This window comes from Oncorhynchus gorbuscha, linkage group LG08 (genome assembly GCF_021184085.1).
Source record: "Oncorhynchus gorbuscha isolate QuinsamMale2020 ecotype Even-year linkage group LG08, OgorEven_v1.0, whole genome shotgun sequence".
NCBI classification, from domain to species: Eukaryota; Metazoa; Chordata; class Actinopteri; order Salmoniformes; family Salmonidae; genus Oncorhynchus; species Oncorhynchus gorbuscha.
The window spans coordinates 45046205-45069085 of NC_060180.1; the positions used below are offsets into that span (position 1 = coordinate 45046205).

Here is a 22881-nt window from a genome sequence, read left to right on the forward strand (position 1 = left end):
CAGTAGCCTAGCACTAGCCTACAAACTGACTGTGGTGACCACTATACTGGCCACCTGCTATGGAACAGAATACTTTGCCATCTAACAAAATACATTATCTATGCATACACGATAGAAGAGGCCGTGATGGAAAGGGGGGGGGGGCTGAGTTGAACATGAATGGCAGTGTCCTTCAGCCTCAAATATTCGAAATGTAATTTTTTGTCTCACTGCAGGGGATTGATGAAGTGCATCCAACCAATCATGCTCAGTGAGGTGATTCGCAGCGGTGAGTCACGACGGAAAAGCTGGCACGATGTAAACAGGGGGCGGGTTTGTTTTGTATAACCTGTGTGCGCTCTGCCTATAGGCCTACCGCGCCGCGTTTGTGTGCCGCGACCACAACTCCATTTCTGTCATTGGGCACCTCATTATGTCAATCTTATCACCAGGCGCGGCGAGCAACGCAATTATCGCGGTTGTGTAAAATAAATATGATTAATCCGTTATAGAGGCGAATTTGTGTTCGCTCGTAATAAGGCTTTGAAGTCCATCCGCGTATAACAACGCTACCAAAACATAATTATATACCACAGGATATTCAAATTAAACCGATGCTCAGTTACAGCAGGTGGCGTTGCTTGTAGGCTATAATTGCGTATGGATACGGATTTTGGATTGGATCTGCCTGTTCTTCAAATGCCAAGGAATCCTTGAGAAAGGGTAAATGACAAATGGTTATAGATAAAGAATAGAATGCTGTATTTATTGTAAACGTGTTGCCTGTAAGCAAAACACATCATGTTCGATGCAACGCGAATCATTTGGTGTGGGTAGGTCATTCCAAACCTATGGGATTAGACTGTCTACAATTCCATGCACGGTTTTATATTCTGTGCTTTGAGAGTAGGGTTTTATCAAGGACTTCATTACCCAAATGCCCTTGAAGAAAATGGTGTGTGTGCACGGTGTTGGTGGCGAGCAACTGCGCAATCCTACTCTGACTGCTCTCTTTCCCTCTCTCTCTCTCTCTCGCAGTCAGTCGAATCAACCCTTGCTTTGCTTGGGGCAATGTGCGTCTAGATGACAACTACTTCAACAAGCACGGTAGCACTGGACTAAAGATATAACCGCCCACTTCCTTCTCTCTCGGTTTGAGCCTCTCACGCCCGCTAGCACCATGGGTAACCGGGGAATGGAGGACTTGATCCCGTTGGTCAACAAGCTTCAGGACGCTTTCAGCGGCATCGGTCAGAGCTGCAATCTTGACCTGCCACAGATCGCGGTAGTCGGCGGACAGAGCGCTGGCAAGAGCTCCGTGTTGGAGAACTTCGTTGGCAGGTAAAGGAGCAGCATCCAAGCACAAATTCATCACTATATAGGGCAATAAATAATACTATCTCGTGTCAAGCATGGGGTCGGGGATGTCGTGTCAATCCCCGTCACGTTTCGTTTTTCGAAACGTCTGTGGCGTCCCGATCTTCTTTGAGGCAGGAGCTCGTCTCCATCTTATTTTTAACGCGCCGCATTACTATTTCAAAGCCGGCTTTATGAAAAAGGGAGCCGATACCCACTCGAGACTCCAGCCCAATCAGCCAGCCCCATTTAGCCTGTTTCAGTCCCTGAAATCTCAGCATTTGCTTTGAACCATTTGCTTAAACCCATTGAAATGTAAAATGTCCCCCAGTAAAATAGGTAAGGAAATGACTTGTAAAGGCCTGGATATATACATTAACACCAGGCAACACTCTTATTCCATTAATATGATCAAATCCGCTCTGCTGTCAATCACAAAGAGCTTCCATTAGATTTTCTGCGCTGTGTGATTAAGTGGCACATTATGGCAATGTGGTTGGTACATAAAACAGATCCCATTAGATGTGGACAGGAGAGTATGGGTTCATAACGATTGCATATACCTTCAAATATTTTACAGCCATGTGAATGGTGAAGACTGGCAATTGAGGTTAGGTATAGAAGGTTTCCTACTAATCTCCAGGGTCATATTAATCCGTGCACAATGTAGCAAAACAGTTTGCAATGGTAAGAAAAATGAGTTTCTTATTGAACAAGGTTCACAGTCCCCCTCTATTGCAGTCTGTTGTCTTCCGTTTTTGTGCCTAGAGAATATGACCCAGGTCTAGATCGAAGAAGTGCAGGGTTGTTGGCAGCAGCATCAGTCAAGGCCCAGCCAGCCACCCCTGAGACCTGGGATCCAGCTGAGTAATGGTCCTGCTGTCCAGGGTTGGCTCCTCCACCCACACTGCTTGCCGACTGGACAGCCGGTGTCTGACTCATATTTCCTGCTAGCTCATAGATAAGAGGTCTCAATGTCAATGTGTTCATTCACTTAGACAACTAGATGACAAGGACCTTAAACATGCATGTAGTCACACACACACACACTTTAAATACTTTATTTGAATCCACCAATCAAATGGACCAAAAAAAAGGATCCAAACAGTTCAAAGGTCACTGTATGCATGGCAGTCCAGGGTACAGGAAGCACCTCTTTCTCCAAACAGCTAGGCTGCCGAGGACAGCTGAAACAGAGCAGTACCTAGCCAGTTGCTTTGCCCTCATTTTTGTCAGGCCAGCAATCTGGAGGCCACACACTGCAAGCCTGTGTGCGTGACTGAGACTGCTGAATATCAGCGCCACCAGCTAGCACCTCCACCCGATGCTGCCCAAGGTCAACACACACACACACACACACACACACACACACACACACACACACACACACACACACACACACACACACACACACACACACACACACACACACACACACACACACACACACACACACACACACACACACACACACACACACACACACACACACACACACTTGCCAGGCCATCATTGTTAATAAGAGTTTGTTCTTAACTGACCTGCCTGGTAAAATAGACACACACATGCACTCTCTCGCCTGGTAGCAGACTGGTATGTACTAAAGTCATCGTTCATTAATGGAGTGCTCTGCTACTTGCCACTGTGCAGCTGTTCATGTTGACTTCTTGTACTTTAGGTCAGAATTGATGACTTTTTTTAGGACTATTTAATTTGATCAGCAGCATTAAGGGGATCGAGTTGTACTCTGGGCTCTGAGGGTAAACTGGACTAAATGTTGTAAGAGCCTGATGACATTTTCAGATCAACATTTTTTTTGCATTCCTAATATCTTCTGTTAGTAAGAAAGAGATTCCATTTGGTTGTGTGCTGTGATTTAATTCTACGTTGTGTGTGTTCAGTATGTGTGAGTCGTTGTACACTATAGCAGTCAGTGGCTGCTGTAGGCCTCAGACTCCTACAGTGTAACACCATCACTGTCACCGTCAACATAGTCTCACATAGCCAGACACCATCTTATTGTCTCATTCGCTCCTGGAAGGCAAGGTTAAATTCAACCCCACCTCCTCTCTGTGTATCTGTCCTGATTGGCTATCTGTCTGCAGGGACTTCCTGCCCCGAGGCTCTGGGATCGTCACCCGCAGGCCCCTTGTCCTGCAGCTTATCAGCGCCAATGCAGGTAACACACAAACACACACACCCGCACACACATTTGGAATCTAATCTTTGCCTTTTTCTTCACAGAATGGGCAGAGTTCTTGCACTGCAAAGGGAAGAAGTTCACAGATTTTGACGAGGTTCGCCAGGAGATTGAGGCAGAGACTGACCGCATTACCGGGGCCAATAAGGGCATCTCTCCTGTCCCCATCAACCTGCGCGTCTACTCCCCACATGGTAGACATGCACAACTCTTTAACTACTCTCTCTCATCTCTGTCCCTCTACCTCCTACACTGCTGAACAATTGTGTATTGTTCATTGTGGGCTGTTGTCCTCACCCTCCTGTGTGTTAGGTAATATTCACCATGACATGTGTCCTCTCTCCTCTGCCTGCAGTGCTGAACCTGACCCTGATCGACCTGCCAGGCATCACCAAGGTGCCGGTGGGGGACCAGCCAGTGGACATTGAGCAGCAGATCAGAGACATGATCATGCAGTTCATCTGCAGGGAGAGCTGTCTCATCCTGGCTGTCACCCCAGCCAACTCTGACCTGGCCAACTCCGACGCCCTCAAACTGGCCAAAGACGTCGACCCCCAGGGTAAGACGTTGATCATTATTGCTCTGTCATATGATGAGGTTACCGATCCAGGCGTTGATCTCGCAAGGTGTCTGCAATCAAGTCCGCCTGGAACGTAGCCTTTGTGTTGTGACTGGCCTGCCACTGCCTTTTGCCCCTTACCCTTTGACCTCCAGGCCAGCGGACCATAGGAGTGATCACCAAGCTGGACTTGATGGATGAGGGAACAGATGCCAGGGAGGTCCTGGAGAACAAGCTGCTACCCTTGAGGAGAGGTGGGACATCTGTCTATTACTCTCTTTCTACCAATATCTCTCTCTTTGTCTTTATCCATCTTTGTCTAACCAATCTACTTTCGTTATCTTTGGTACCAGCTTTTCTGTTCTATCCTCCGCGAGTACATTTTATTTTGGTTCCATCCCAGTCATGTTTTTTCCCTCATCCCTCCGACCATTTGTCTGTTTATATATTGGAGTGGTTTCACCCTGTCCATCTGTATGTGTTGCCAGGTTATATTGGAGTGGTTTCACCCTGTCCATCTGTATGTGTTGCCAGGTTATATTGGAGTGGTTTCACCCTGTCCATCTGTATGTGTTGCCAGGTTATATTGGAGTGGTGAACCGCAGTCAGAAGGACATTGATGGGAAGAAGGACATCAAGATGGCTATGGCTGCTGAGAGGAAGTTCTTCCTGACTCACCCGGCCTACAGACACATGGCCGAAAAGATGGGCACCCCGTGCCTGCAGAAAGTCCTCAACCAGGTAGGCTAACGGACTGACTGTAGACTGACCAGTTAACCTGTAGGAGAGACTCAGTTACTGTTATTACATCCTTGCTATGCGTCCCAAAGCCAGCATAATGGGCTTGGCTAGCAATGTTACATTTAGGGTACATTTTGTGTTGTTGCCATAGCAACTGACCAACCACATCCGTGACACGCTGCCAGCGTTCCGTAGCAAGCTGCAGACCCAGCTGCTGTCTCTGGACAAGGAGGCCGAGGAGTACCGAGGATACCGCCCTGATGACCCAGGACGGAAGACCAAGCAACTGCTGCAGTGAGTCCTTCAGAAAGAAATACGTTTCACAATCAGGGTTGGGGTCAATTTCTTCTCAATTCAGCAAATCAACTGAAATTGCCATTTTGATTTTGTGTGTGTAGGATGGTGCAGCAGTTCTCAGTGGACTTTGAGAAGCGTATCGAGGGCTCTGGGGACCAAGTGGATACTGTAGAGCTCTCTGGTGGAGCCAAGATCAACCGCATCTTCCACGAGCGATTCCCCTTCGAGCTGGTGAAGGTTAGCTAGTTGACTGATGCACGTCTTTTTTTCATTTTGGTGCTTGGCTAGAAAACACTCTCATTCTCAATCGCTCTCCCTTTCTCGCTCTCGCTGCCAGATGGAGTGTGATGACAAGGAGATGCGGCGGGAGATCAGCTACGCCATCAAGAACATCCACGGTATCAGGTGGGTGTTTTCCTGTTTACCTCTCTCCTACCACCTTCAACTATCCTCTTCTTCCTCCTACACATCTCCTTTCCTGACTGTTCTTTACTCCTCCCTCTCTCTTCCTCTCTCTTCTCTCTCCCTCTCTCTCCCTCTCTCTCTCTCTCTCTCTCTCCTACACATCTCCTTTCCTGACTGTTCTTTACTCCTCCCTCTCTCTCCCTCTCTCTCCCTCTCTCTCCCTCTCTCTCCCTCTCTCTCCCTCTCTCTCCCTCTCTCTCCCTCTCTCTCCCTCTCTCTCCCTCTCTCTCTCTCTCTCTCTCTCTCTCACTCTCTCACTCTCTCACTCTCTCACTCTCTCACTCTCTCACACTCTCACTCTCACTCTCACTCTCACTCTCACTCTCACACTCACTCTCACTCTCACTCTCTCTCTCACTCTCTCTGCAGGACTGGCCTGTTCACTCCAGACATGGCATTTGAGGCCATCGTGAAGAAGCAGATAGTGAAGATCAAGGAGCCGTGTATCAAGTGTGTGGACATGGTCATTCAGGAGCTGATCAACACCGTGCGCCAGTGTACCAACAAGGTAACCTTTTTAGTCAATCAATCCTCATTCTGGTATCCTTTTCAGAATTCAAAAACGTGGTGCGTTTTTAAATGATATTATTTCCTATGATGTGCCGTGATAGGATGCGATGTGTGTTTTCAGTTGGATTGCTTCCCCAGACTGCGTGAGGAAACCGAGAGAATTGTGACCTCACACATCCGAGACAGAGAGAGCAGGGCAAAGGACCAGGTAACAACCTACATATCTCACACGCACACACACACACATATACACACACACACACGTTCTTCTAAAATTAATTTCCATTCAAAATCCTATTTTTATCTAACCCTAAACATAACTCTTACCCTAATTATAACCCTAAATCTAACCCCTAAGCTTAAAATAGCCTTTGTCCTCATAGGGACATGGTAAATGTCCCTACGAGGAAGAATTTTCCTTGTTTTACTATCCTTGTGGGGACTTTTTGTGGATTTTAGGTCCCCCACAAGGATAGAAGAACCAACACCCCCCCCCAGACACACACAGCACAAATGCACACATAGTTATGTAAACAGTGGACTTATTGACCCAGGGGCTGGTAACTACACTGTAAATGAAGCTTCCATGTATTATTGACCAAATCTTTCTGTTTCCAATTGCAGGTGTTGCTGCTAATCGATGTCCAGCTCTCGTACATCAACACTAACCACGAGGACTTCATAGGCTTTGCTAAGTAAATGACTGACCAGGCCTGCCTTTATTGGCCTGCTAATGTTATTACAAAATGGAGATGGGGGGGGGGGGGCACAGAAACCCCACCTCTTTAAGGAATACCTAGGATAGGATAAGTAATCCCTCTCACCCCCCCCCTTTAAGATTTAGATGCACTATTGTAAAGTGACTGTTCCACTGGATGTCATAAGGTGAATGCACCAATTTGTAAGTCGCTCTGGATAAGAGCGTCTGCTAAATGACTTAAATGTAAAAAAAAATGTAGCATAGATGCTGAATACCTGCAGATAATACTGTACGGACATCTCCGTCCCTTGTCTGTTTCCCTCTGTGCTTACTTTCCTATTGCTGTCTGTTTCTGTCTCTCTGCTTCCTCTGCTCCGTAGTGCACAGCAGAGCAGCAAGCAGAGTAACAAGCAGAGCAGCGCTGCGAGCCAGGTCAGCCAGGTGAGACATAGAGGAGGATCTGAAATGCCACACACACACGCATGCACGCGCTCCAGAACAAGAGGCCAAGGGTCACCCACACTCCCAACAGTGGGCTGCAGGCCATATAGGAGGAGACGGGGCCATAGGGACAGCGACTCGCATGCTTCCTGGTTCCTTTGTGTCATTAGTTTTGCACACCGTTATGTATACTCCTGTACATTCTACGTACGTTATTGCCTTTGTTGTATTGCTTTTTAAAATTTTTACATTTCATGTTGATTTTGGGGGACCTTTTGATTGCCTTTGTCTTTTTCAGTTGGATGGTGACACTTTTTAATTATTATGTTGGGTGTGTGTGTGTGTGTGTGTGTGTGTGTGTGTACAAAACAAATGGATGTTTTTAAAGTTTTATTTACCTTTATCACTATGTTTAAACCCCTTCTATGTCATCAAGGTGCCCCCATGCATTTCATCCCAAACCCTTAGTGAGAGTCTGAGCAGCCTTGTTTTGGGCGTCTGGCCTGGTTGGTGAGTATCACGGGTTGGGGTTGGGCTTTGCCTGCTGTCTGTATTTACTCTACTGGCCACTGTGTGGCTCCCTCTTGTGGCCACCCTGAGTTTACTGTTTTTATAGGTTTTTCCACGTCTCAAGCCTTTACACTCCTGGGAATTGGCCTATATGGATAGGGATAAATCAAAATGATTCTTACAAAATACATTTGAAAAGCATGCGGATGAAAAGGAACAGTTTGGAGATTCTGGGGAAATTAGTTGAACAAAGTTGAGGGCACAACAGTTCAGAAGACTGATTCCAAACAATTACACTGATTTGTATGTGCATTTTACATTGACTGTACTTTTTGCCGCATTTGTTGATAACGAAACGTAAAAATACTCTGGATGAATTCAGTAACTGGATTGTTCCATTGCCAACATGACTCGCTAAGTTATAAAATCTGATATTACAGTGTTGGGCAATTGAAACAGATTGCAATTGTGGTATGCCTAGGAAGTCATGGGTGCTTTCAGGTTCGTGTTCCGTGGTGAATTTTTTATTTCTCCCCACAATAGACAGACATTCTGTTCCGAACAACCCAGGGCATGACGCCATGTCACGTTCTATCTGTACATCAGACCTAGTGGTCATAAATGTTGACACTGTGTATGACTTTGTTTTATGATATGAAAATGTGACGTGCACATTTGGACTCTCAGGTGTTTGGCTTGCTCGTACGGCGTCTCATCTTTCAAAAAACTCTGTCGTCTTCATTTACAGCATTTCCTCACTCAGACAACAGAGTTTGCAAATGTTGCCCAATTAGTAGGAGGGATGGGGGCAACTTCTTGTGGTGCTGGATATCAGAACGGATTTTGGTCAAACTCCATACAGCGCCGTGAGGCCTGAGCTTCACCGTCATGTTCAGCATGTTACTGTACACCCACTGCATTCCAATTTATGCGTTTGTCAGTGTACAAACCTGCCATTTTCAAACCGTATAGAGGTACGAGTGTAAAGGGCTACTTATAGTGGCATAGAAACAATCTCAGTTAAAGTTAAATAACCAGGGAACATTAGTTTGTTTTTATTCCAGAAAAGCTGTTGGGCAGAAACCAACAATGTCAAGTTACTTTAAAAAAAAAAAAAACCATAGTCAACATCAGTAAGTTGGATGTGTCCAAAATGTAACGGCGTTCGTCTGTTGAAGAGAGTCGGACCGAAATGCAGCGTGTAGGTTACTCATGACTTTAATGAAATAAATAACTGAATACTAAATACAAAACAACAAACGGAACGTGAAAACCTATCTGGTGACTACAACACAGAGACAGGAACAATCACCCACAAATTACAAAGTGAACTCGGGCTACCTAAATACGGTTCCCAATCCGAGACAACGAGAATCACCTGACTCCAATTGAGAACCGCCTCAGGCAGCCAAGCCTAATTAGACACCCCCCTAATTATACACAATCCCAATGCTAATAAAACCCCAATACGAACCCAACACATAAACCCATGTCACACCCTGGCCTGACCAAAATATATAACGAAAACACAAAACATATTGACCAAGGCGTGACACAAAACCCATACAGCGCTGAGCTTTGAGCTCTGGCATAATTTATAGCATGTTACCGTGTTCCAATTTATGTGCTTATCAATGCCCAAATCTGCCATTTTTCAACCCATGTACGGGTACAAGTGTGAAGTGCCAACTTGAACCCACTCAACTGCTATGGCTGTTAGTTAGCTACTTTACACGGGTTCTGGGTCAGTCAAATACATGTCGAATACTTTCAAATGCTCAGATCTGCATTGATTTAGTTTGCCTGCTATACAATGGGACCAGTAGAATAGTCCCAAAAGCATAAGCTCCAAGCTAAATGAAGCACCCCGTAGAAAGTATTTACCATGATGTATTTGAGCCCGGTGTGGTAGGTTCCATTCATGAGATTGTATCCCGACGTGGTGCCTTAGGTGTTTTAACGGCCCACTTCCTTCCTGTTTCAGGCCTCCTCTCCACCCGCCTCAGGCCTGATTGTAAGAGCAACCGTTTACGTTACGACACTCCCTCATCCCTTTGCCCACAGGGGGGTTACCTGTCAGTCAGCCTCCCACTATAAATGGTGTTGAAAAAAATCTTTGGACTGAACAAAAATAAGACTTTAGAAATGTGCTTTTTGGGTACCCCCCCCCCCCCCCCTTAGTTGTTCTAGGCCATCCGAGACACCTAACTCAATAATCACTCAATCCTTCGACTGCCACTGGCTTGTTGTGTGTGCTGGCTAGTTAACACACCTAACACACACACTGATGTACCTCTAATGCTATAGTGCTATAATGCTAATATTGTTTGTTTGGGGAATGTAATGAAGCACTAATAACACGATGGACACTTCTTAACGCTGTGACACAGACCTCTGTTTGTAACTTTCAACATAGTGCCTGGAGGCTATCACTGAACACAAATTATGGTTTGGTTTATTTGCAGGTTGATGTTTATTGTCATGAATCTTGCCCTGGAGGCAGAACTGAGCGATTTCCGCTAGTTTGGCCAGCTGGCTATATCGTACAAATTCATTAAAACAAATCTGTGCTTTTTCTTTAGGGTTAGGCATTTGAGTTAGCAGTGTGGTTAAGTTTAAAATCAGATTTGTGGCTGTGCCAGCTAGTTACCACTCTACAGAGCTGCATCCAGGGCAAGATTCATGACAGTAAATGCCAACCTGTGGTTTATTCACAAAGATACACGCTTTCAATATCAATTAATTTGGAGTTCTCACACGACACACTTTCTCATTGCATTTTATTATTCATACATCACTTTTGTGCACATCGGTTCGTGTACATGCAGTAGACTAGCTGGCCGGGTTTGACTGACTGATTGAAGTAGGATTAGGTACAGTAGATGATGCATCCTTGTGGACATGACAACTCTTCAGTACCTTTAAAAAAAAAAAAAACTCTTACTTCCCGGTAATTACACTACCCACCACAACTATGACCCCATCTTTCATCCCCTGACCTCTAACCTCTGCCCCCTGCTCTCTCTACAGGTAATCCGTAAGGGCTGGCTGACCATCAACAACATCAGCATAATTAAAGGTGGAGCTAAGGAATACTGGTTTGTCCTGACCGCTGAGAGTCTGTCCTGGTTCAAGGATGATGAGGTGAGTGCGTTAGTTGACCCTCTTCAGGGTGATGTAGTTTTGGCTAGACTTCAGGTGATGGTGGATTGGAACACCTATTCCCCTGATATACAGCCCTCCTTTCTGTTTAAAGCTTGGCAGAAGGGTGGGCAGGTCAACAAATGGTAAAATATACATATGCGCTTTGAATCTCTGGCCAATTCCCAAGTGATAAGTATTTTGTTCGTTATCTTTGTAGAGGACATAATATAAACCATACCTTCTGACTACCCACTAAATCACAACTCAACGGTGGTTCCACATTGGCTCTTCAGTGACGTTGCTCTTCCCCTTGCGATGCAGGGTGCTCGTTGATTGGCTGGATGTTGTCATTCATAGCTTGACGGGCTGATGTCTGTCTGCCTGTCTGTGCCTGCTGTACAGGTTCCAGGATGTTCTGCACAGCAAGTGTAGACAGGCAGACACACAGCAACTCCCGGAGTCCTGCCAATCCATGCACTGGTCAGCAGATGACATCACACGGGTAACAAGCAGAACACATGGTTTAAATCGTCTCTATATACAGTACGTGGTCGATACACAGCTAAATTCACTGGACAGAAATCGCTCTCTTTGTCTCGCTCTCTTTGTCTGTCTTTTTTTCGTTCCCCCCCCTTTTCTTTCTGTATCTCCACCTCTCCTCGCTGCGCTGGGAGTTAAGGCATTTGGTTTTCTTTTGCACAATTGGAACCATTCCAAAGAAAACCACTGCTCACATATACACACACACACACACACACACACACATGCGACTACACACATCGGCTTTACGACACCTCATTCGACGAGTAATAATTCAAAAACGGTAACTCGGATGTCTACGATCCATTCTCATGTCGCGTTGACTATTAAAGTAGTTGTTTTATGAATCTCTGACCTTTCAACCAGTGTTAGGGGTAATCTGTTACAAAAGTAACACGTTGTGTAATCGGATTACTTTCATGAGTAACGGCTGGGTAACGTTATTACAGTTACTTTGTCAAGACTTTCAGCATCATGTCTCCACCAGACGCGTGTCTCCATGATCCAATCCCGACTTGTTTCCTCGTTTTAGTTCTTGAGCGAGTGGAGGAACGTCGTTTTGGAGAAATGTCATAACAACTGCTGTCCATAGAAATGTAGAGTACGCACCTCTGATCTTTGCCATTGATCGCTTCTGTGATAGCAAAGCCCATAGTGGGCTTCCACATCTATTGGTAAATGTGCCCTCTACATCTCTATGGGTCCCTTTACGTGCGGTCTATAACCAGAACTGGCGGCTCGAGAGATTTTGAGGGAAAAGATAAGAAATCTGTGCAGATGTTTGGCTTACATTTTATATATGGCTAATGAAGCAGGACTTGTAGACTAGCACAGGAAAGCAGCGCCACAGATTAAAGGAGAAACTAGAGATAAACCTGAGTTAGTAAATAGCTATTTTTGGTAGTGCGCTCGCCATGCTCCCTCCCTCTGACAGTCAGTCAAAGGGGGAGATTTTTAGATTTCTTTCATGGAAGTACATGATAAAGTAATGCTTTACTTTCCACACAAAGTAATATTGTAAAGTAACACATTAGTTGTACATTAAATATTACAAAAGTAATCGCACCACTGCATTCAACCAAGCATTTTTCAACATTTCCTTGGGTGTCTTACTGTATATTTATTTATTCTCTCTCTCTCTCTCTGACCCCCTCCCCCCTTCTCTTTCTCGTTGCAGTTGGCAGTTTCTCTGAAACTGCACACATTCTTGGCAGGAAAATCACACATTTGTAATCCAAACATCAGCCTCCAATGTTTCAGGGAGAAATAACCTATTAAATGGCAGTATTCCTCACTCTCTGTTTCTGAACCCAATAGCCCTTCGTTATCCAAACCATCTATCACCAATACAATTCCACAGCCACCCTAATATTACAGTAATCGTGTACCCAAAACCATTACTAATCCTACAGTAGCATCCCTACCCAATCAAATATTATTCCCTATACAGTACACAACTCCCAATACAGTAATTTACTGTAAAACAACCTTACATACATAATAACCCTTATACATCCTTTTAACAGCATCATCCACTAGCCCCACTAAACTACCAAACCACTAGGCCTCTCTAGTTGGTTTATTATATCAGTGAAATAATATTTTTGCTGCTTATTCACACTGGACAGTATGAAGACCAGCTGCCACACAATAGTTTGAGCACAGAGTTAAATGATACTATTATCATATTCCATCTCTTGACTTTGACTGTATCTTTAGGCAACATTATTACAGTTACCTCCCAACCTAACGCCAATGAAATACTGGAAGGATGTGTTTTGCATTTGAAACAGGACTTGATGGATGGATTGACCACTTTGCATGACTGTTTGAGCCTATGGTCCTCCCTCTCCCCATCTACTGCATCAGAATCGGGGCTGGATTCTTTGTGTAAAGATCCAGGAGCCGACACACTTCTATTGCTGTTTAGACCGTACATTTAGTAAACCGACTGTTTCAAGGACATTAGAACACATTGGTCTGAGATCTGACTGACTTTTTAACTTTATATAGGTCTTTTTGTTTTTCTTCTTTCTTTGAAACCAATGATGTACATTTATTCCACAAAGGTAAAATAAGTCTTAAATGCAGTCAGAACATTCAAAAAGTACAAAATAGGAACCGATACCCGACACAGAGTAGAAGACAAAGCAAAGAGATGAGCAAACGACAGTGGAAGATGGTCGGTGGTGGAGTGTAGATGATCAAACCCACTATGAAACCTCCTTTTGAAAGCCAGTGTTTCCCCAAATGGAAGAGAAGTGCTTCCCTGCCCAGTCTAACCAATGTGCAGACTACTGTACACCAGTATGACAATGAACAGGTAGTCTGAACACTGGGAGGACGGAGCCGGACAGTCTGTCTTAGGCCCCAAAGACATTGACTCTCTGCCATTCCGTAGGCCGTAACGTTTGCTGATCTTTGTCTTCCTTCCTCCATTTTGGCATCAAGAAGTAGGGATCCCCCCCCCCCCCCCCCCTCAAACCCCAAAACTTTTCTTTTCACCCGTCTGTGTCGCCTCTTCTCCCCCTCTCTGTCGTTTGTCTGTTGTGTTTCTGCGTGTCGTTCCCGTCACTGTCCGTTTGGGTCATGCCGGCCTTGCAGAGTATCCAGGCTTGACGTGGCACATTCACTCAGACGACCGACCGGGACAGACTGGCTGAGCACTCAGGGAGGGGATATTGCAAAAAAAAGAGAGAGGGAAGGAAAAAGAGGGAGAGATGGAGGAAGAGGGAGGGACACGTGTGACCATATATGGGTTGGAGTGACCCCTTGGGGAATACAACCGAGAGAAGTCTGCAATGGTTCTTTTCTCGTTTCATACCTAGTGAGACCCTACAATCCTAGTGAGACCCTACCATTGCTCTGCAGGGGGTCACATATGGGCACCTCTGTTGAACCACTTTTTGGGAATCCTTCACTTTGTTTCTTCTTCAGGTCTCCCTCTCTTTCTTAACTCCGCTCTGAAAGTTCTTCCCTTGCACTCCGTCTCTCTGTGCTGTTAAGCAGTTCCAGATGTCGAGTCTTAACGCCAGGCTGTCATTTAATCTCTCGCTCTCTTTCTCCCTCACTCCCTGGAAAATCAGGCAGGAAGTGGGCCTCTGGAAAGTAGAAATATTGAAGAAATAAGAGGGGGAGGGATAATGGAGGGGGGAGAAATGAGATGGCGAGGTTTGATGGAGTGTGTGTGATGGAGAGTTTTACAGTGAATTTGACTCTCTATGAACTCTTTGTACTCACGATTAAAACCATGTCATGCTCAGTGTTATCCTGACCAGCAGACCTCTGCTTGATCCGACGTCCATGCATTCAAATGCACACCACAGTGCATTCCCGGAGTCCCCTGTGTTTCTCCACATCTGTATTTCTCCTCTTTATCGTAGCCAGAACGTTTCCTCCAGCCCCAGCTCTCCCTCCCTTTTCAAACGTACCGTGGAGAACGACCCACACACTAATGACTTCCACATGTCGTCTCCCCCTCCCTGCCCCGCTCTGCCTCCCACTCTCATTCTTCCTCCCACTCCACTCCATCTCCACCTCTGTGCTCCCCCACCCTCTCCCCTGTGCTCTCCCAACTTCACCTCCTTCTCCCTACTCATCTTTCCACATTCCCCTTCTCTCCCTTTCTCCCTGGATCATCGCCCGACTAAGCCAACCTGTTGATTTTAAAAATCAAGCTGAAAAATAAACATAATATGACACACAGAGATCAGATAGTAATCAGAAACGAAGTAAACATTTCCCTAACATGGTTCTTTGCAGTTGCTTGTTTATATTGTAAAAACCTGCTGATGGTACCTCCCTTTCTGTTTGTATCTCAGGAGAAGGAAAAGAAATACATGCTCCCTCTGGACAACTTGAAGGTGCGCGACGTGGAGAAAGGGTTCATGTCCAGCAAGCATGCCTTTGCCATCTTCAACACGGAACAAAGGTCGGGAAACCAGACAGACACATCTTAACATTACTTGTAATATTATGGCACCACTTCTACTTAAAATATTCCTACTTTAGTACCACTAGTTTTAATAATGACGATACATACTGTAGAAGGAGACAGAAACCAGATAGTCTGTTGGGCTCGTTTTCTTCCTTTTTATTTAAAGTGATGAGCCTGCCACGTGGCCCTAAAATGACCCGGAAGCGTATCGAACTTCCTCTTCCCCTCCCCTGTGTTGTGGTCTGACAGGAATGTGTACAAGGACAATCGTTTCCTGGAGCTGGCCTGTGACACTCAGGACGAGGTGGACAGTTGGAGGGCTTCTCTCTTGCGCGCTGGAGTCTACCCCGAAAGGTCTTCTAATGTGAGTGACCACTGCACTGCCCACCAGGGTTGGGGGTCAATTTCAGTTCAGGAAAGTAAACCGAAATGGCTGAATCGAAATGAAATTGACCCCCAACCCTGGTGCCCACCACTGTGACCACTTACCGTGGTGTCACTGCATATTAGCCACTGCAACTTATTGTCCACCTCATCTGCCCTGTTTCTCCTGTTCCCTATTACCCATGACTACCCTTCACTCCCTTCCAATGTTGCACTTCTGTTATGTCGTCCATCCTTTCACTTCCCAAGTGAGCCATCATATCACTTTATTTTCCCTTTCTCCATCCTCTCTTTCTCAGTGACGTTTGATGTCACTGTGAAGAGGGTGTGGCGGGCCACAATAGATGTAGGCGACACCTTGTTGATATGCTATTTGATATTTGTATTTATTTAAGGGTCCCCCATACTGTTCCCCATTAAAACAGTACATCATATAACGTTATTTCACCACTACATAATTACAATACAAAATGTACAACAAACTCTTCATAATACCACCGTACAACAACCATGCGTGTCTCTATAGTCTACGCTGTTCCATAAGGTGTATTTTTTTTAACCTGTTTTTTATATATATATATATATATCTGATTCTACTGCTTGCATCACTTATCTGATGTGGAATAGAGTTCCATGTAGTCATGGCTGTATGTAGTACTGTGCGCCTCCCATAGTCTGTTCTGGAGTTGAGGATTGTGAAGAGACCTTTGGTGACATGTCTTGTGGGATATGCATGGGTGTCCGAGCTGTGTGCTAGTAGTTTAAACAGACACCTCGGTGCATTCAGCTTGTCAACACTTCTTAGAAAAACAATGAGTGATGACGTCAATCTCTCTTCCACTTTGAACCACGAGAGACTGGCATGCATCTATGCTACTGTTATAGTGACTCATTTAAAAAAAGCCTTTCTTAAGGTTGTTGCTGATGATGTACAGAGCTTTGTGATTCCCATGTGTAATGAAAAGAGCTTTACAAATACAATTTTTTTTTTTTTTTCATTTGATGTGCACATGAGTTTTCTACATCTAAAGATTCAAGCCACAAGATCTGTGTCACTAAATACAGGTGTGTTAACTTAAAGCTCTCTTCCTCCAGGTGGAAAGTGAGGGAGGCGGCACATCGTCCTCGTCCCAGGACAACTTCTCCATGGACCCTCAGCTGGAGCGGAAAGTGGAAACCATCCGGAACCTGGTCGACTCCTACATGGCCATCGTCAACAAGTGCATCCGTGACCTCATGCCCAAGACCATCATGCACCTCATGATTAGTAATGTAAGGGACCTCTGCTCCACGCTGGCGGAATGGTATCGGGCATGGGTTCAAATAGTAGTTGGCGTTTTTTACGAATACTTTCAGCTTTCGCTTTGAGCCTGGCTGGTGTGCAACTTTTCACGTGATTCCATTGGTTCCGTTGTGCCAGGCAAGCTAACTCAAACAGGTTCCTGTATAACACTGTGTGACAACCATGGTAAAAAAAAGAGCTTTTATCAAATAATTTGAATGATTGATTGATCCATCAACACTCTCCCCCGCCACCAGGTGAAGGACTTCATCAACGCGGAGCTGCTGGCCCAGCTGTACTCGGCCGAGGACCAGGGTGCCCTGATGGATGAGTCCCAGGAGCAGGTCCAGAGGAGGGACGAGGTCCTCAGGACCCACCAGTCCCTGAAGGAGGCCCTGGCCATCATAGGAGACATCTCCACTACCACCATCTCCACCCCCATGCCCCCGCCCGTGAACGACTGGCGCGGTGGAGGCGGAAACAGGTAGGCATCCTGGTAGTCCATGGATAATGACTTCCCTAGATATCTAAGTGTAATGTAATGGAGTCAACTATTGGTCGACAGGTGAAGATGTTGGGTTGGCGAGCAGGAGAACCGTGTTTGAAGACTGTCATTTATTTTACTTGGAGACTGTTGCAGTCTTATCTGTGATGTCAAGAATATTTCATGCATGAAAGGGTACTGATGGCCCCCTCCCCCTCAGGTCTCCTCCAACCAGCCCCACTGGTTCCAGGAGGATGTCATCAGGCCAACGCCCTAGTCCCGGAGGAGGGCGAGGGGCTCCACACCCTCCGAACCGCCCAGGACCCCTGGGGCCCTTCAACAACAGTGCTGACAGCCCCCAGATCCCCAGCCGCCCCAACCGGGCCCCTCCCAACATCCCCAGGTGAGGCCAGGGTATCCTACTTTAGGCCTATATGCTCCTGTGTAGCTCAGTTGGTGTGAGCGTGCTAAGATCGTGGGTTCAATTCCCACAGGGATCACATACGAAAAATGTGTGTACTCACTAAGTTGGTTTGACCTTTTGATAAAAAGGTCTGAAATACACTGCTCAAAAAAATAAAGGGAACACTTAAACAAAACAATGGAACTCCAAGTCTTTCACAATTCTGTGAAATCAAACTGTCCACTTAGGAAGCAACACTGATTGACAATAAATTCCACATGCTGTTGTGCAAATGGCAGAGACAACAGGTGGAAATTATAGGCAATTAGCAAGACACCCCCAATAAAGGAGTGGTTCTGCAGGTGGTGACCACAGACCAGTTCCTATGCTTCCTGGCTGATGTTTTGGTCACTTTTGAATGCTGGCGGTGCTTTCACTCTAGTGGTAGCATGAGACTGAGTCTACAACCCACACAAGTGGCTCAGGTAGTGCAGCTCATCCAGGATGGCACATCATTGCTAGCTGTGGCAAGAAGGTTTGCTGTGTCTGTCAGCGTAGTGTCCAGAGCATGGAGGCGCTACATGGAGGAGGCCGTAGAAGGGCAACAACAGTCTGGCAGTCTGGAGACGCCGTGGAGAACATTCTGCTGCCTGCAACATCCTCCAGCATGACCGGTTTGACGGTGGGTCAGTCATGGTGTGGGGTGGCATTTCTTTGGGGGGCCGCACAGCCTTCCATGTGCTCGCCAGAGGTAGTCTGACTGCCATTAGGGACCGAGATGAGATCCTCAGACCCTTTGTGATACCATATGCTGGTGCGGTTGGCCCTGGGTTCCTCCTAATGCAAGACAATGCTAGACCTCATGTGGCTGGAGTGTGTCAGCAGTTCCTGCAAGAGGAAGGCATTGATGCTATGGACTGGCCCGCCTGTTCCCCAGACCTGAATCCAATTGAGCACATCTGGGACATCCATGTCTCGCTCCATCCACCAACGCCACGTTGCACCACAGACTGTGCAGGAGTTGGCGGATGCTTTAGTCCAGGTCTGGGAGGAGATCCCTCAGGAGACCATCCGCCACCTCATCATGAGCATGCACAGGCGTTGTAGGGAGGTCGTACAGGCACGTGGAGGCCACACACACTACTGAGCATCATTTTGACTTGTTTTAAGGACATTACATCAAAGTTGGATCAGCCTGTAGTGTGGTTTTCCACTTTAATTTTGAGTGAGACTCCAAATCCAGACCTCCATGGGTTGATTAAATTTGATTCCCATTGATAATTTTTGTGTGATTTTGTTGTCTGCACATTCAACTATGTAAAGAAAAAAGTATTTAATAAGAATATTTCATTCATTCAGATCTAGGATGTGTTATTTTAGTGTTCCCTTTATTTTTTTGAGCAGTGTATATGGACATGGAGACACTGAACAATTTGGTACCCATAACCAGGGGTAACCCTGAGTTTTTCCTGACCATATAGCTAACCTGACTCAGTTCCCAACATCATGTGTAGACGTTCCATTATCTTAAGCGGAATATTTGAAGGGTTATTAGTTAAAGTAAAACACACTCCAGTAAAATTAATCTTCCTTGTTAATGAAACAAGGAAGAGTCCACAAGCTCAAGTGTTTCTCTTCGTGCTGAGTGATTAACAAAAATGCTAAATTTTCCTGGTTATTAAAACAACGAATTGACCGACGTTAGTTAAATTACTTGAATTCCATTTTTTATTTATTTCATTTTATTTATGAGTTCAACCTGACGTTTCTCTAGAGAGAAATTAAGTCAACAACTATGTGGGACGCCGGGCTGATTTTGGAAGTTAGGCAAATATTCAACTTAGTTCAGCGCAGAAACGTGGTAATTAGTTACAATGACCCTAATCCATTGCACCTGTTCTTTCTGCATGAGAGAGGAATGACTCAACATAACGACGAGAGGGATAGAGACAGCTTGTGAGGTAGCTGTACCCGATAGTTTTAGTAGTTGGTAATAAGCAGCCTTGAAAGTATGCCTTATCTACATTGACGAACTAGTAAAATTATTTTGTCAGCCAGCTAGCTACTACTAGCCTTGCTAAATAGAATGACTCGTTCAATGGGGAGCACGGAGATAACGTTAGATGGTTGTCTGGTTGGCTGGCTGCTTCTGCCTGAGCAGAGATGAGATGATGACTTTAAGAAATGACAAATAAAATCCTAAAATAAAAAAACGGAAGTAATATTACACAACTGAATGTATTTTTAAAAATTAAAGTTAGAAGTAATGTTATTGCCTGTTTTTAACCCATCTTAAACTATCTGCTTCTCTTCCCTCACTCTTCCTCCCTCCTCACTCTTCCCTCTCTCCCTCTTCCCTCACTCTTCCTCCCTCCTCTCACTCTTCCTCCCTCTCACTCTTACCTCTCTCTCCCTCTTCCCTCACTCTTCCTCCCTCTCACTCTTCCCGCTCACTCGCTCTCCCTTTCTGTCATCCTTTGGCCTCTAAACACTACTGCCCTCCCTTCCTCTCCACCAGTAGGCGACCCCCTCCTTCTCCAACAAGAAATATCCCCCCATCATAAGCAAGGAGCTTGCGATCTCTAATGGGACTAGTGTTCATCTCCTATCTCATCCTCCAGTGCTCATCCTTCCCCTATCCTCCCCAACCCCCTCTATCTCTCTCTCCTTGGTCTTTACCCCCACCCCAGTGCAGACATTGAACCCTTTGCCCTCTGACCTCAGGCCAGGTGACGATCAATGTCCATGTATTTATGTACAGTATGGTGCTTGTCTTGTGGTGTGTGTATATATCTCTGTGCGCTTGTGCTCGCCTGTGGTCCAGGTTTTCTTAGCAGATTCAGTTCCGACTGGGTTCCAGACCCTAGAACTTCAATCTCCCTTACCTAGAACACAACCTGCATAGAACCCCTCCACCCCAGCTGCTGCTTCTCTACATATCTATGCTCAGCAGTGGCACTGCCCTACCAAATGCGGCATGGCACATAGGCTGCTTTTGCTGCACGTACTTGTGTGTATGTGGGAGGTGGAAAAATTGGCATATATATATATATATATATATATATATATATATATGCCAAGTTCGTTTTAGTATTATATATTACACATTGTACAACACCCCCTTTCTGTATGTTTTTGCCTAGGTGTTCTTCTCTTAGAGACGAAAGGGTGTGTGAGAGTGTAAGTGTGCCTGTGTCAACCCCGTGTGCATGTATTGGCTGTCTGCACGTTTGTTGCTGTTTGTTTTTTAAGTTTTTATTTGTTTTCATGGTCCAAGCTGTTAATAAATCAAGACCCTTGAGAGTAATTTGATGTTGGATCGCTGTGTGATTTTTGTTCCTGTGTTGTAGTAGCAGCCGCAGCAGCCGATACACATATAACAAGGCTGAGGACCAGTACCAACAGTGTATTGTTTCTCACACAACCGCCGCAATAAATGCACTTAACCCTGTCAATGGAGTCTGGTATGCCTCTATCTGCTGTATCGGTGGTCATCTTCCTCGCGCTTTTTATTTAATTTTTTTAAAGCTCAAACTCAGAGGCTGGCTGGAAAGATGGAGGGAGGCTATTCCCAACACAAAGACAGACAAAGTTCACCGATTTATTACTTCGCCTACCACAATTATGGGGATACACATATCCCTGTATGACTGAGAACGTGGTGACATGTTCCGTTTAGCTTTTTCCTCGGGTTGGGTTGAAGCCCTCCCATGTTCCTGACAGATCACAGGTCACTTCAGAACTCTCTCTCTGTGTAAAACCTTTTCTCCTCTCACTCACCCCCTCCTTCCCCAGTCCTGAGTCCAGTCAGTCGCTGTGCCAAAGCTTAAGGTGGATTTGTCTAAAGTGTTCTCTGTCAGTATGTTATTGTGTATGTGGGCCTGTCCTCTTTTGAAACTGTTTTCTGCTGTGTGTGTGTGTGTGTGTGTGTGTGTGTGTGTGTGTGTGTGTATACACATACAAACATAGGTGAATGGTTGACTATAATGACCTTGTTACAATCTAGCACTCTCCGTGTCTCTTGTAGCATCTCACTCTTCTTTATCTGGAAATTAGATCAGGAAATTAGACCACTTCAATGACATGATTTTACAAGTCTGTCTTGCTAATGGTAGAGGAAATAAAACAATATCAAGCAGAGGAAATAATACAATATCAAGCAGAACATCAATGAATGGTATGAAGATAGCTTGCCTGTAGGAGGGTATAGATGGACGTAAGGAGTAATTGGGGAATTGAGTTGCAACAACGGTGGTTATTTTATTTGTGTGTCTGTGTCTATCTCTCTAAAATAAACTCTCTCCCCTCTCACTTTCCATTTGTTCATAGTGTTTCTCTTCAAAATACATTTCTAACCCCTTGCATGCCAACCCCTTAGCCCCTCTATAACTATAAAGAGTAGCTGAACATACAAGTTGTTAAAATCTTTCAAAGGACCTTGACTGCACTGCACATCGTACTAAGACGGCGGGTTTGTTTGAATTGAATCAACGGATTTATATTGTGGTGTGGTTCTTGTATTAGGCGATCACCTTACCCATAATCCACGATGATACGCTCAGGAACAGTATACATATTCCTCCAGAGATGGCGATGGATAGCCATAACTAACTGCAGGCCTACAATTGAAGTTTAATTCCAGAAAGCTATACATCTATTTTCAGCAATGTTGGTAAATGACCTTTTTATTGTTTTAAAGAACTTCTATTGGTACGTTTTGTCACCATCTAATCATGGCACGAGGTGGTCAATGACATATGTATGAGAAATTATCACTTGATGGTTTTATTTCGGAGAGACGTTTTGTTGCAAAATGCTATACTGTTATATCTGCCTCAGTCCGAGTATACTAAGTTTTACAGTCAAATGTTATAACTACATTTTTTAAATAGTGTACAAATGATACATTTGTGACATCAATATAACAAATATAAAATAAAACGTTTTTA

At 45.1% G+C, this 22881-nt stretch overlaps 1 protein-coding gene across 2 annotated transcripts; it reads left to right on the plus strand.

Moving 5' to 3' along the window:
• Positions 1-401: 401 nt before the first annotated feature.
• On the plus strand, positions 402-22248 carry LOC124041709 (dynamin-3-like). Of its 2 annotated transcripts, none has more exons than XM_046359607.1 (21): positions 402-702; positions 1018-1320; positions 3441-3514; positions 3580-3729; positions 3891-4094; positions 4250-4348; positions 4675-4835; positions 4987-5129; positions 5234-5369; positions 5470-5537; positions 5967-6105; positions 6229-6315; positions 6732-6802; positions 7188-7248; positions 10789-10902; positions 15264-15373; positions 15629-15743; positions 16859-17035; positions 17303-17529; positions 17750-17932; positions 20454-22248. In XM_046359607.1, the coding sequence occupies exons 2-21, from the start codon at positions 1160-1162 to the stop codon at positions 20494-20496; spliced, it is 2523 nt and encodes an 840-aa protein (XP_046215563.1). In that variant the 5' UTR covers positions 402-702; positions 1018-1159; the 3' UTR covers positions 20497-22248. The 2 variants fall into 2 exon arrangements, with proteins under 2 accessions (XP_046215563.1, XP_046215560.1); XM_046359604.1 differs by having other exon boundaries at positions 403-702; positions 20451-22248.
• The last annotated feature ends 633 nt before the right edge of the window (positions 22249-22881 follow it).

What these genes read in the sequence shown, in the direction of transcription:
- LOC124041709 (XM_046359604.1), top strand. Translation starts at nt 1,160, where the DNA reads ATGGGTAACCGGGGAATGGAGGACTTGATCCCGTTGGTCAACAAGCTT. An exon ending in ACCCCGAAAGGTCTTCTAAT is followed by an intron (nt 15,744 to 16,858) that starts GTGAGTGACCAC and finishes CTCTTCCTCCAG; the next exon opens with GTGGAAAGTGAGGGAGGCGG. An exon ending in CGCGGTGGAGGCGGAAACAG is followed by an intron (nt 17,530 to 17,749) that starts GTAGGCATCCTG and finishes CCTCCCCCTCAG; the next exon opens with GTCTCCTCCAACCAGCCCCA.